General features: G+C 34.5%; 1 protein-coding gene across 1 annotated transcript in view; it reads right to left on the minus strand.

Moving 5' to 3' along the window:
• Nucleotides 1–15,948, minus strand: part of VWDE (von Willebrand factor D and EGF domains) — a 258,980-nt gene that overhangs the window by 11,433 nt on the left and 231,599 nt on the right. The window contains 7 exon segments of the mRNA XM_053714104.1: nt 923–1,018; nt 1,399–1,494; nt 3,887–3,982; nt 6,018–6,113; nt 7,985–8,080; nt 8,170–8,265; nt 8,984–9,556. Of these exon segments, the coding sequence (XP_053570079.1) occupies nt 923–1,018; nt 1,399–1,494; nt 3,887–3,982; nt 6,018–6,113; nt 7,985–8,080; nt 8,170–8,265; nt 8,984–9,556 (1,149 nt within the window).

The raw sequence follows: 15,948 nt of genomic DNA on the forward strand, positions 1-15,948 counted from the left end.
TAGCTAAATCATAGTTTACTGTAACAGGTTGTTTTCTGTATGAAGGTCCCTTACGGAAAACGTCCAGATGGTAATAAAACTGGGGGTTCTACAAGAGATATACTTAAACTATGCATACAAAATGCATATTGAACTACCATTTTGTGTGCATAGTTTGAGTATATCTCTTGTAGAACCCCTGCTTTATTACCAGCTAGACGTTTGCTGAAGTGAACAGCCAGCATACAGAAAACAGCCTGCTATCTGCTATCATTGCCTATACGACTGGTAGTGGAGCAGCCTGAACGTGGAATCTTTTACTATTGGACGTACTCATATTATATCACACACATTTATTTTAGTTTGTTTTTATCCTTTTTTTTATTGTTTTTATTGCATTGTTTTTAATATTATTTGGCGCCCCCTATAATCTCCTTATTAGTGGTTAGTTTAATTTTGTTATAAATCATAGCCTATGTTGGACACATCATTACTAGATTATGCAAATATGCTAAAACTAAATTTGAACCTAGATTGTAGTTTTAGTACAAAATTCAAGGGTTACATGTAACTTAGTAAATGATTGGAATATCTACACTTAATATCATACAGCTGTAACCTTAAAATTTTCCTTAAAAATTAAATAAACAGCAGGTCAGGCTGATAGACAAGTCTCCAATTTCAAGACTGCTGCATCACCAATGGCAGATTGTAACACCTATATCACCAGATGCATGTGAGAAAAGTGATGCAAAAGCAACTGATATGGATATGTAGAACCACCTATCAAATGCCTCATCCGGTGAAATGTTATACTTTACAAAGAGACAGCAGATATTCCTTAGTAGTGCACCACATAATTAAAATGACTAGTACCATTTACCACTAGAGAAGCATTTGTGTTTGAGTTTAGACAATGGATTAAAAGAAATAAATGACTTACTTTTCTGACATCTTTTTCCAACATACCCATCTGGACAGGTGCATATATTATTTCTCATACAGTGGCCACCATTTTTACAAGGAGGATTGCAAACAGCTGCAATGTAAAGAAAAAAAAGAAGAAAAATATTAACTAATTTCATGCAAGTTTTCATGAAGTTTAGGTAAAAATATTAATTCTACTGGTTTCTGAAGAAGGGTACTTTTCATACTGAAAAATTGTTGATTGGTACAATAAACTATAGTTTTGCACAGAAGATCTGGGAGTGCTGAACTGCCTTACGGATTTGGTGAACCCGGAAATTATATACCCTTGCCCACATTTCTGACCACTGGAGCATACACTCACTTACTCAAAACTTTAACATCTTTATTATGGACATTTTGTACAGTGAAGTGTATCTGTATTTTACATATAAGGATGGGGTAACAAATACTACTGTCTTAAAATGTTACGTTATAAAATTAAAGACATACCATTCTGACACTGGGGGCCAAAGAATCCATTTGGACAGAGGCAAATGTTTAACTTCATACAAGTACCACCATTAAGGCAAACAGGAGAGCACACAGCTATTAGGGAAAAAATTATATACATATTATAAATGTAAATATTAATACAACCTTACAAATAACTGCAGACTGTAAACAGAATATGCTTTTTTCCACTGTGCTATATGTGTGTGTGTTTGTATGTATGTTGAGTACAGTGAAATGCTATAGATCATTGTATACCACACCTGCACATGGGAAACCTCAGCATTTTTACTGGACCAATGGACTGTTAGTAATGATTTTTGCAGAGAATGTCGATTTTAAATACGGACTCAAACATACCAGTGTAGTGCTAGTCTAGGGAGCATTTTGCCAGAATACAAAATAACAAGACACAGTTGTATCATGTGTGGCAATATCAGCAGAATGTGAAAGAGACAACTCCATGCATACATGCATAGACTGGTTCCATATGACTGCAGAACTACATATATGCACAATGTTAAGGATCAATAACATTCGAAAATATATAAAATATTATATGAGCTATTAAGATTAAGGCCTACAAAACAAGGAACGTACAGTCATTAATGTGTGGTGCGTTATATTGTGACCAGCCTCGCACTATCAATATAATTCCATCAAATATTACAAGGTGTTGGTAAAACTGTTTAACAAAAGCATTTTAACATGGCCTTTACATATATACCACCCCCTATACTTTTAGTAAATATAAATTACTTTACTTTGACACCTCTAATTACAAACCAAAAGTAAACAAGGGGTTGATCAAAATCTAACAGCTATTTCCTCCAGTAATGGCTTTTTGTTTTCTGGTTGAATTGGTCAGTGCATTTTTCTAGTGATCAGAATTCAAAATGTAGCCATGCGTTAAAATCCTGCAGCCGATAAAGTGCATAGAGAAGTTTCCAAAAAGGCCATTTTGTGTGTACTTGTTATCAGGATAGAAACTGGGAAGTCACCCCGAAGCTGACATATACAACAGCCCTTTCATACCTCTTAAGGTTACAATAAAGTTCTTTTGAATAAACCCCTTTGTTCACTGTATAATTAAAATGCTCAATTACATGTGAGAGATAAACCTATTGCAATTCAAACCATCCTCATCACTTCTAAACTTACTTAACGCCATCTGTATGTAGACATGATGGGCATGTTTGCTCAGTCACTATACTGTATTGTCATTTTTAATATTTTAAAAGTATTGTTTTTTGTTGTTGTTTTTACAATATATACAGTAATTGATTTTCCATTTTGATGTGATCTACATCTGAAAAGAAGAACAATAATACATGTTTCTATTAGAAGGACTTATGTCATCTAATACTGGATTTTAACAGTACAGAAACTGTAAAGAATGAAATCACTCCATTGTAATATTGTATCTGCATAAAAGATGCTCAAACGAGTTTGCGCCTTGTGAACGTGTTTTTTGAAAGGAAGCTCTCCTTGGTGAACGCAGAGTCCAAAGGTTCACAACAGTGTGTTTTACAGTGCTTCAATAATGTAGGCACAAGCACTGTAAAAGGCAGTCTTGCAAACATGTTTGGACATTGTGTGCACAAAAATGCACATTCCCTATAAAAACACTTTGAAGAAGGCACAATCTCATTTGAACATCTTTGTAGATGAAATATAGCAATGGAGCGGTTTAACGCTTTACAGTTTTAGAGATGTTAAAATTTAGTATAAGAAGAGGACATAAATCCTTCTAAAAGAAACCAGTAGCCTTCTTTTTGTTTTCATATGTAGATCACTCTGAATTAGAAATGGTAGTTTTAAAATCAATTAATGTAAATATTGTAAAAAAAAAAATAAAAAAAAATTGGAAACTAAAATGGTATGCTCTATCTGAATCTGAAAGAAACATTGTGGGCTTAATGTTCATTTAAACAGTATATTCTAGTAATTCATACATAATTGATACTTACTGGATTCTGCAGAAGAAATAAAATAATTTAACTTTCACTTTTAAACCATGGGAAACTTAAAGTTACAAGATGACAGTGCCAATTACTTTATGTAATCTAAAACTTTACATATATTTCTTTAATTTTTAAACAACTAACATCATTTTAAAAATACTTCTGCATATTATACTCAGGTTAATATTTCCTTTGATTTGACTATATCATTTTTAGCATGTATTTAGTTTTTAATGTCCCTCGAACAGCTTTGTTTTTTTTAAATAAGCTGTTTCTTCTCAGGCTAGGAGCGGAGGTGCCCCTCTGTATGAATAGAGCTGTGGCACTTGTCCTTACCACCAAAAGACTATTACTAGAAACTGCCACACTTACATTGCTGGATTGATTCCAATTCAAATTTAAGCAGCTTTATTAAGATTTCTTTCAGGTAAAACTTGTTCTTGATATGTGTAAAAGTGCTGCTATTTTGTATGTATTAAAATGTAATGTGTACATTTAAAAAACAAACAAACTGAAAAGCATACCTGTGCTACATGTGGGTCCATACCATCCAGGTTTGCATTTGCAGACATCTGGAGAAACACATTCTCCACCATGTTCACAATGCCGATTACAAACCACTGCATTATGAAAAATGAAAAAGATTATGCTATTACTCAGTGATATGGTGGTTACTTTTTCTACTCATATTTGTGTATGTGCTACTACATACTTGATGGTTTTACTTTGAGAAAATCTGACATTAAACTCAAGAGAGGATTATTCTATCAATATAATTTGGCATTTTCTATTGAACAACATATTTGTTTCTAATATACTATAGTTAAAAGGACAATTAATGTATGTGTGTCAGTACATTCAGGCTTGACACCAGGAACTCAGTGCACATGTAATGAATTATGACTGCATGAGCATGCTTAGAAGCATGTTAAGATAAGTCATGAGACATTATTGTACATTTTATTCACATATTGATATGTGACTTCCCAATGACTTTTTGTGTTACATTTCATTATTTGAGGAGTTGCCCTAAGACTGAATATGATTTTGAGATATGGAAGTGTTTATGTTTGTTGTTCTTGCTTCATTATAAAAGTTGTAAAATCCATCTTATGCCTGATTGTAGCATACAATGGATGCATCCATTGCTTGGGCTTGATTTTCCAATAGTAATACGGCTTACATTCACTCATAGGAATATTCTATATAACTACCTACAATCAAAGCTAGAATTTCAATCAAGTGCAGGATAGTTAGACATTCCCTTATTTTTCAACTCACTTGGGCCTGGTTTTGCCAGTACAAACATAGCCACTATTTACAATCTATGAAGAGCCAATGGGGCCAATTTAACATGCTGCGAATGCAGCAGTTTCTGCGTGAGGCTCGCCAGAAACATAAGTTAAGAAGCAGTGGTCTTAAGACCGCTGCTCCTTAACTTATCTGCCATATCTGAGGCCGCGGACAGCAATCCTTCCGATCAGATATGATCGAGATGATTGACACCCCCTGCTAGCGGCCACAAATTTGCTTGTGCAATGCTTGTGCAATGTTAAGGGACAGTATACACCAATTTTCATATAACTGTATGCAATAGACACAGCTATAAAGAATAATATGCACAGATACCGATATAAAAATCCAGTATAAAATCATTTAAAAACTTACTTAGAAGCTCTCAGTTTAGCTCTGTTTAAAAGGTTACTGGAACACCCACTGCAAGTGGGAAATATCAGACACTCCCCCTCCCCCTTTCTTTGTATATGAAAAGATCGTTTACACAAACAGAAACAAGCTGGAGTAGGTATACATCGGTATTCTCCTAAAACTTTGGAGCTTGGTTAGGAGTCTGAAAATCAGAGCAATGTTATTTAAAAATAAGCAAAACCATAAATTAAAAAAAAAAACTTTATGGGCTCTATAAATAGATCATCTACAAAACATTTATGCAAATAATGAGTGTATAATGTCCCTTTAAATGCTGACAGCGTATGCTGTCCACATTTAGCGATGTCCTGCCGCATCATAATAAATCGGCCCCTATATATTCACCTGTACAGTTTTTTTTTTAAATACAGGTACTGCTAAATAAAATAAAAAAACATAGATTTTGATGGCAGAACCAAAGACCAAAAAAGTCTGCCAATAGTTCCTATAACGTAAATGCTTAATTAGTTCACATCACTTCTCTCTTTAAGCTATACGTTTAGGTTATCGAGTCTTTATTCATAAGTTTTAATTTTTAGACCATTTTAGTTGCCCTCCTTTGAAAGATCCCAGTTTATTTATTTATATCCCTCAGGAAATATGGCCTCCAGAACTGCACACAATATTCAATAAGGCATTTGTCCTCCCCCCGCCCGGCACCTATGCAGAAGTATTATGTCCTGAGATTACTATAAACAAATTAGTATAATATATTTTTGGAAGAATAAACATTTTGGTTAAAATAAATTCTAATAAAAACTTTTTTCCTGAATTTTTTTCCAACTTAAATAGTTTTTAGAATTATTTTGAAAAAAATGTAAAAAACTAAATACATTTTTATGATTCTTTTTATGATTCTTCTGAACTAATAACAAAAAAACAAATATTAACTTAATGTTACAGATGCTGATGTTAATAATTCGGAGGTTTTGTATATAAGATCCTTACTTGTTTCACATCTGGGTCCAACATAACCAAATGGGCAAGTGCAGACATTTCTTGCCTGGCAAACACCTTCATGTTCACAGGGTGGATCACAGTATGCTGGAAATAAAATATATAATTAGCTTTAAGCACTACTTCATTTTGTAAATAATAATAACAAAACTAAGATTACAGTTGGTAATTAACAGGAAAGTCTGTAAAACTGAAGATTGATGCTCTAAATTTCAAACTGGAACCTCATTCCCGCTGTCCTTTTTCACAGACAGCCTAATGCAGTAGTCAATGCTACACTCTTTGCGGTAAAATGACAACCCACAGAAGCCTTATCTGCAGGTGGGGAAGTGCTAAACCACTGCAAAACCATCTGCAGTAATATCTGTTTAAAAGTAGAAACGTGTGTCTGGAGCACTATAAAGCGCTATAAGATTTGCAACAGTTTGTAACAATGTTATACATTGTTGGAAACACTGCTTCCATCTAGTGCACAGAAATGTATAACATTGGTACAAATATTGATGCAAAACTGCTGCTTTGTATTGTTCTGGACACACACATGCACCTGAGCCTACCTCTGCATTATTTTCAACAAACAATAGCAAGAAATCAAAGTAAATTTGAGGATAGAAGCAAAATGGATTTTTTTTTTCTCTCAAATAATTTGCTCCCTTAAAGGGACAGTAAACACATTAAGATTATAATATGAAATGTTTAATTATGCAAAATAAATTTTGCAATCTACGTCCATTATTTATTTTGCTATTATGTTAATTTATTGGTATTTACTCTAATTAAAAGTAAAGGTGAAAGAAACAAAATGACCCTTCAGTCATTCATTTATACAGTGCACAAAAAACAACTTATTTACATTTATTATGTTAATAAAAAAATATTTGTTTAAAAATGTTGTTCAACAACTTTGAAGAGAAAAGATTTTTAATATATGACAGTATGCCAAAGTGTTTCAATCACTGAAATAAGCTTAACATAATCCATTGAAATCTATTAATAAATTATTTCCCAACAAGGGGTAAACATTAAATCATTATCTATTTGTCAATCTACTCAATGCCAATTATTTGAGACAATTTGAGGGTATTGTTAACCACAGCTGCACCTTTAAAATAAATTGGTTTGGAAAAAATAACAGAATAAAGTGCTCTAATGAAGCACATATCTCACACAAACAATCACCTTACAGAACCGAATATCATGTCTGCTATGTGTTTTGCCACACGATTTTCTCAAGTGCTAGAAAATCAATAGTGCTTTATATCAATAGATAGATCTCTAGGGAAAGCATACTCTTAACAGGTCAGTTGTTTCTAGACCACATGGTTCAGCATTAAAATTGTTCTTCAACAACTCTTTTGAAAACATTAATGTTAGCAGGACCATTGCTTTATTTCAAAATGCATAGAGTTTACCTTTCATGCTAAATCTTTAAAGTACATTCAGTTATATCCTTTGAGACAAAACCCTTCCTTTGAACAGTTTACATTGGTAATGGGTATATGTGGATAAAGTTGAGCTCCCAGCTATGTTTCCTGGGTACTGGCAGGAACTGAATGGTATGTATTTGAGCCTTGTCCAGAGAAACTGCTCTCAACAAAATATTATTTAGCTACCATGACAAAATACTGGACTCTATGAGTTTTCACAGTTGCAAATGCCTTTTTGAATACTTCAGGGGTTGATGGCATTCCAGAGAGAAAATAATATAATGAAAATTCTAATACAGAAATAAAAGCATAAGATTTTTTTTAAAAGCTATTGATTGATATAAATATTAAGGCAAGCATGTTTCCACTTTATTTTAGTCATGCACATTCCTAGTTCTACAATGTTTGAGACACATGCCTTTAGAAAAAAAATCTGTCCAAATTAAGTGCCTCCTAAAAAAAATAATCTGATTATTAAAACTATAATGAACATCTTGTAATAGTTTAAAAAAAAACCCAGAAATGTATTACCTTCATCACACGTAGTTCCTCCGTATCCTGGAGCACATTCACAGACATTGGGTCTAACACACTTCCCTCTATTCTTACAGTCAGGACGACACACAGCTGCAGGACATCAAGTCTAATTATAAGGAGGCACATTCTATTCAGCTGTAAACACTTTCTTGGATAAATTACTAGATTCAGATACTTACCAGTTTGACAGTTATAGCCCGAATAACCTGGCTTACACTTGCAAACATTTGGTGCAGTGCAGTCCATATTTCTTCCACATGGATGTCGGCAAATAGCTAAATAATAAACAGATATAATAATAATAATGATATAGGTCATCCAAGCAATTGGATTAAAAACTATGTTTAGGTAAGGACAATTATAAATAAAAAAGCTGTCAAGGACAGAAAATGCATATGAATATTTATGTTTGTACAGAATTAGGTTTTTTTTTTACATTTTTTTAATTAAAGAAACATATAGCTCAACAACTGCACATGAATGGATTTTTTGTATTGTTTTAAACACAAGCATTTTTGCATATATGAGCAAACACCATGTTTGCTCAGAGAGCATTATGGTCAGTGTTGACGCCGCTTGCATCATTGTTGATGAATACACATCACTGACTCTCTGAACAGGTATGGTGTTTGAATAAGGTTGCATATGTATGTATGTGTATAATATATATATATATATATATATATATATATATATATATATATATATATATATATATATATTTATATATATATATATATATACATATACATATATACATACACACACTCTGTGCACAGTAAAAGCTACATAATGGGATTCTAAACAATTAATGTGAATGTAAATTTGAATAAATGACCCAGTCTGATATCTCATGAATATATGCCATGGAAGTACAAATGTTGCATATAAAAGTTGTTCTAGAAAAGCTTAGCATTTCTCCATATCTCTTATCTTATGAATAATCCTGTTAAAAACATCCCTTTCCTTCTTATCATATTTATCATACCATACCCTTGCAAGCAACACCATCTCCATAGAAGCCATATGGGCATCTTCCACATTTAAAGCCTCCTTCTTTTGTTGGTTCACATGGAACGCCAGGAAAACAAGGGGAATCAGCACATGTCAGCATCTCTGGTGCCTCTGTAACTGGAGTTTTCAGCTCTCCTCTGTGGTATTCAGATCTATTTATAAAGGAAATATTATCTTCTTCTTGTGTTGTATAAAATCCTTGTTCTTTAGAATCAGTGGCTTTGTTTAATAATAGTCTTTCATCTGCAATATCAGTTGTGTCCTTTTCTGTTTTCTTAGTCACCCTTTTTCTGGAGGTATTAATCATAGTCTGTGCAGGTGGGTATGTGGCTGTACGATTCACTCTGTAGCTGGACCTTAAAACATGAGTAGTCATCCAGGCATTGCGAGACATATAAGCTGTTGTTCGGTGCCTCTTTGGTGTGCTGTCTTGAACAGATGGAATTTTTTGTGTTGTTTTAAAAGAAGTAGTATATGTGTATTTACTATGAATGGTTGGATGGGGAACACCAATAGTAAACTCTGTATTTTGAACAGGTATTGATGGAGAACCTAAATTAAAAAAAAAAAAAAAAAAATTAACAATTTTTTTAATAACAGCCTGTAACCAGTGTACCTGGAAGCTAATGTAATAATAATAAATAACAATGCATTTTAGGTAAAAATAGATCTAAAGTTTATAAAGACACACCGCATCTGTGATTAATATGCACAGTTTGTTTTTTTACTACATTTAACGTATATTTTTTTTGTCAACATGAAGACATCAGGTGAAGATGTGTTTTGTAGTAATGTTGTCTCCCTCATTATTCCAGCAATGGTGCAACTATGGTTTAATGGCCCAAGGTGGGACTCAAAACAAAAATACAGCTTAGTTTTATTGAGGTGCAATTGTAGTACTTAACCCATTCTATATAACAGCAATTAAACTTTAAGGGGACATAAAACCCTATTTTTTTATTTCATGATTCAGATAGAGCATACAAATTTTAAACAACTTCCCAACAGGCAAATATTTCCAACCGCCAATCACCAACTAGCTCCCAGTAGTTCATTGCTGCTCTTGAGTGCTCCTATGTATGATATTCAACAAAGGATAGCAAAAGAACAAAGCAAATTAGATATTGGAAAGTTGTTTTAAAAGTGTATGCTCTATCTGAATAATGAAAGAAACATTTTGAGTTTTATGTCCCTTTAATTGTCTCTCGCCTGGATTACAAGTTGTGCGCTATAGAGGGTGTGAAACGTACGCAACAAAAGTTGCATTATTTCACCCTCCATAGCGCTGCCATTACAAATTTTTAAAAAGCCGCCTTGTGCGTGTGATATGGAGGCGATACGCTCCATACCGCACAAAATCCAAGGGCTGAGAATACCTGCTTGTGCACGCGTTCCCCATAGACATCAATGGGGAGAGCGTGTTAGAAAAAAAACCTAACAACTGATTGCCGTAACGCAACACCATTGATGTCTATGGGGAAAAATAAGTTACTTTTAAACCTAACACCCTAACATAAACCCCAAGTCTAAACACCCCTAATCCGCTGCCCCAACATCGCGACACCTAAATAAAGTTATTAACCCCTATTCCGCCGTTCCCCGACATCGCCGCCACTATAATAAAGTTATATAAACCCCTATTCCCCCGCACTCAAACATCGCCGCCACTAAAATAAAACTATTAAACCCTATTCCGCCGCTCCCCGACATTGCCGCCACTAAATAAATTTATTAACCCCTAAACCTCTGGCCTCCCACATCACCACCACTAAATAAACCTATTAACCCCATAAACCGCCAGCCCCCCACATTGCAAAAAACTAAATTAAACTATTAACCCCTAAGCCTAACAACCCCCTAACTTTAAATTAAAATTACAATATCCCTATCTTAAAATAAATAAAAACTTACCTGTGGAATTAAAAAAAACAAGTTTAAACTATAAATTTACCTAACATAACTATTAGACTAAAATTAAAATAACTATCAATTAAATAAACTAAATTACAAATAAAAAAAAAAAAAAACAACGACTAAAAGAAAATAATTCTAAAATTACAAAAAATAAAAAATACTAAATTACGAAAAATAAGAAACGAAATTATCCAAAATATAAACAATTACACCTTATCTAATAGCCCCATAAAAATAAAAACAAAACAAAACAAAAAAAACCCTAGCCTACAATAAACTACCAATAGCCCTTAAAGGGGCATTTTGTAGGGCATTGCCCTAAAGAAATCAGCTCTTTTCCCTGAAAAAAATACAAAGAACCCCACCCAACAGTAAAACCCACCACCCAACCAACCCCCTAAAATAAAAAACCTAACTCTAACAAAAACCTAAGATACCCATTGCCCTGAAAAGGTTTTGAAGTCCGGAAATCCAGGCGGCGAGAAGACTTCATCCAGGTGGCAAGGTCTTCTATCTTCATACAGGCAGCATCTTCTATCTTCATCCTGGCGGCGCAGAGCGGGTCCATCCTTCAAGACATCCGGCGCGGAGTGTCCTCTTCCTATTAGTCACCGCCGTACACTGAATCTTCAATGCAAGGAAACCTTTTCAAAATGGGATCCCTTGCATTCCTATTGGCTGATTTAATTTTTTAAATTCAAATCAGCCAATAGGATGAGAGCTACTGAAATTCTATTGGCTGATCTGAATAGCCAATAGAATTTCAGTAGCCCTCATCCTATTGGCTGATTTGAACAGCCAATAGGATTTCAGTAGCTCTCATCCTATTGGCTGATTTGAATTTCAAAAATCAAATCAGCCAATTGGAATGCAAGGGAAGCCATTTTGAAAAGGCTCCCTTGCATTGAAGATTCGGTGTACGGTGGTAACCGTATGAAGAGGACACTCTGTGCCGGATGTCTCGTAGGATGAACCCGCTCCGCGTCGCCGGGATGAAGATAGAAGACACCGCCGGTATGGATGGAGACCTCACACTTGGATGAAGACTTCTTGCCGGATGGATGTCCGGACTTCAAAAACTGTAAGTGGATTGTCAGGGTTAGTGTTAGGGCTTTGTAAACTTTTTTGGGGTGGATTTTTTTTTAGATTAGGGTTTAGGGTTTCTTAAAAGAGCTTAATGCTCTTTTAAGGGCAATGCAAAAGAGCTAAATGCCCTTTTAAGGGCAATGCCCATAAAAATGCCCTTTTCAGGGCAATGGGTAGCTTAGGTTTTTGTTAGAGTTAGGTTTTTTATTTTAGGGGGTTGGTTGGGTGGTGGGTTTTACTGTTGGGCGGTCTTTGTATTTTTTTTCAGGGAAAAGAGCTGATTTCTTTAGGGCAATGCCCTACAAAAGGCCCTTTTAAGGGCTATTAGTAGTTTATTGTAGGCTAGGTTATTTTTTTATTTTGGGGGCTTTTTAATAATTATAGGGCTATTAGATTAGGTTTAATTGTTTTTATTTTGGATAATTTCATTTGTTATTTTTTGTAATTTAGTATTTTTTATATTTTGTAATTTTAGAATTTTTTTTTTTAGTAGTGTTAGTTTATTTTTAATGTGTAATTTAGTTTATTTAATTTTAGTCTAATAGTTATGTTAGGTTAATTTATAGTTTAAACTTAGGTTTTTGTAATTTCACAGGTACGTTTTTATTTATTTTCAGATAGGGATATTGTAATTTTAATTTAAAGTTAGGGGGTTGTTAGGTTTAGGGGTTAATAGTTTAATTTCATTTTTTGCGATGTTGGGCTTGGCGGTTTAGGGGTTAATAAGTTTATTTAGTGGCAGCGATGTCGGGGAGCAGCGGAATAGGGGTTAATATTTTTATTATAGTGTGGGCGATGTTGGGGTGCGGGGGAATAGGGGTTAATAACTATTATAGTGGTGACAATGTCGGGGAGCGACGGAATAGGGGTTAATAACTTATTAGTGGTGGCAATGTCGGGAGCGGGAGATTAGGGGTTAATAAGTTTAACTTAGTGTTTGCCATGCGGGAGGCCGGCGGAATAGGGGTTAATAGGTGGTTTATGGGTGTTAGTGTACTTTGCAACAGTTTAGTTATGAGTTTTGCGCAACAAAACTGTTAAAACTCATAACTACTGGTCTCAGATAGCGAAACAGATTGTGTCAGTATAGGCTGGAACGCAAGCATTTTGGCCTCATCGCACAACCTGCAATACCGGCACTATGAAAATCCCACGCAAAAAACGTCATTTTTTTGAGTGCGGGATTGATGTTGTGTTACAGGCTAAAATGCTTGTGATATAGCTATACCGACAAGACTCGTAATGGCTGCGTTACTGTTTTTACGCTGAAATCGCCATTTTTTTCAGAGTTAAAACTGTAACGCAAAACTCGTAATCTAGGTGTATGTGTATTATGGATTTATAAGAAAAAAATTAACTTTAAAGTTTCTTTAATGTCTCTTACATGTTTAAAATTTTCTCCATGTCACTCATCTCTCATTCATTGCTCTTCTCAACATCTGTTTCTAGCTTTCTCTCTCTGTAACCTGTATATTTACTCCTATGGCCCCAAATACTATGCTAAAGGATCTATGTGAGCAATGATATTTCCCAGCAGTGGAAAGCATATTGTATGGACATTATTTTCATTCATTTTTTTATTTTTTTATGGATGAAAATTGTTTGCAGCTGGAAAATAATATAAGGTGTTCAGAAACATTAATAAATATAACTATTTTCTCTTTGCTTCTTGGATATTCAGAAAATGAAAAAGCAACAGCTGTGAATCGTGTCATAAAAATGAAGAATTGTAGAGTACATTGTCTATGCATGATTTGTATAAATAAATATTCAAATAATTTTGCACTTGAGAAATACGACATGGATATTTAGCACAGGAATGTAGACAGAACATAATCTGGAAATACTCTATTTTCCATGCCAGAGGACTAACACTACAGCATTATAAATATTAATCATCATGTTCTTAATATGCTTAACTGGTCAGCCCTATCTGAAAGTCTATATATGTCAAACAGTTCTTGGCTATAAGAACTGTGTTGAGATGCATAAACATCCCAATTGTATAAAGATACTGTATGTGTGCTTCTGAGAACCTGGGTTGTGTTACATCTGCAGAGATTGCTTCATTTCCCTAACTTGTTGTTTGACACCCTTATAGCTGTATGGGGGCTGTGACAAATAAAGCACATCAAAACCTACACTGAAACATTGGCCTTTAAAGTGCTTAAACTTCAAATTGGAAAAAGATAGCTAATCAGCATAAGCAGTGCTGAGGTCATGAACTGATTGGCGATACATAGATGATCTTTTGTTTGTCTGGCAGGGTACTGACAGTGAAATGTCCAACTTTATGGCCAAACTGAATAACAACAGTATAGGCCTAAGGTTCACTCATGAGACTAATACCAGTCAGATAAATTTTTTAGATCTTACCCTTACAGTTGCTGAAAATGGTAAATTCAGAACAAGCACTTATCGGAAACCAATTACAAAAAACACTTTGCTTCATGCAAAGAGTTGCCACCCCAAGCAAGTTCCATTGGCAGTGGCAAAAGGTGAACTCATCAGAACAAAAAGAAATTGTACGGAAGAGAGTACTTATGAGGCCCAGAGCAGAGATCTTGAGAAGATACTTCTGCAAAGGGGCTACCCGAAATATACTATTAAGCAAGCAAAGTCACAGGTGGACAGATTGGACAGGAAAGCACTTTTACAGGGATCAGTAAAGCCCTCCAATCCCTCTACTCAGGAAGGTAAAGTTACATTTGTAACAGATTATAGCACAGAATATAAGGATATCTGTGGTATAATAAACAAACACTTCCACCTACTTAAAGCCGATGATAGGCTTGTAAGTAGTGTGGATAAGGGCCTCAGGTGCTCTTATCGTAGAAGCAAAACCATAGGAAACTATTTGGCACCTTCAGAGTTGCCTAGGGTATCAGTCACAGAAGAAAGCTTTTGGTTAAGACATAAGGGGATGTACAGGTGCGGTAGAGTCAGATGTAAGCCATGTGACAAAGTTATTGTCTCGAACGAATTTCGTTCAGAAGTCACAGGTGAAGTGTTCAAAATAACCTCCTGCCTAAACTGTACATACTCTTATGTCATATACGTTCTGTCATGCGTGGAATGCAAGTGGCAATATGTAGGACTCACCTCAACTGAGGTAAATGTCCGAATACGCAACCATCTGTCCACAATCAAAATGGGAGAGGCGACCACCCCTTTGGTTAGGCATTTTAAAGATTCACACAATAAAAGCAGTACTACACTGAGATGGCAAGCTATTGAGAAAATCAAAACCCTTTTAAGAGGTGGGGATAGGAATCTCATCTTAGGAAAAAGAGAGATGTACTGGATTTTCAGGCTCCAAACGAGAGTACCAAGGGACCTGAACTCCGAATATGATCTTATAAACTATTGGCAATAATAATATACAAACAAATAGTATCTTCTAATCATATCTCTACACTGTTTTTTACTCAAGAATCAAGTTTCTTAAATTCTTTAATTAAATCATTGGGTATAAGTATTGATTGTCAGATAGAGCATTTAGACAAATGTAGAATGAATATACCCCTCCATGCTTAACCAGCAAGTAGAGTTTACATTAGAGAGGAAAAAGAAGTGTCTCTGTTTTGTACTAATATAATAATAATATATAAGAAAGTACAATAATGTACAATAGTCACCAGTCCAGTGATAATTGTTAGAGGTCACTAAGGTAGCCAGGTAAAAGCTTCAAACATACAGAAGAGATAGACTATAGGTATGGCATTCAATTTGTAAATGTAAAAAATGACGAATAAAAATAAAAATAAAATAAAAGTGCATTAAACAAAATGGATTGAAATAATGCAAAATAAAATACTTATATATTTTTTTCATTACACAACTGATAGCCACACAATATAATAAGTCATGGTCCTCCCCTCCTTTTCCCCAACTTATACTTAACATTAAATGTTTTTTTTCATCAATAGATAGTAGTTGGTCAG

Source organism: Bombina bombina, chromosome 5 (genome assembly GCF_027579735.1).
Source record: "Bombina bombina isolate aBomBom1 chromosome 5, aBomBom1.pri, whole genome shotgun sequence".
Classification (NCBI taxonomy): domain Eukaryota; kingdom Metazoa; phylum Chordata; class Amphibia; order Anura; family Bombinatoridae; genus Bombina; species Bombina bombina.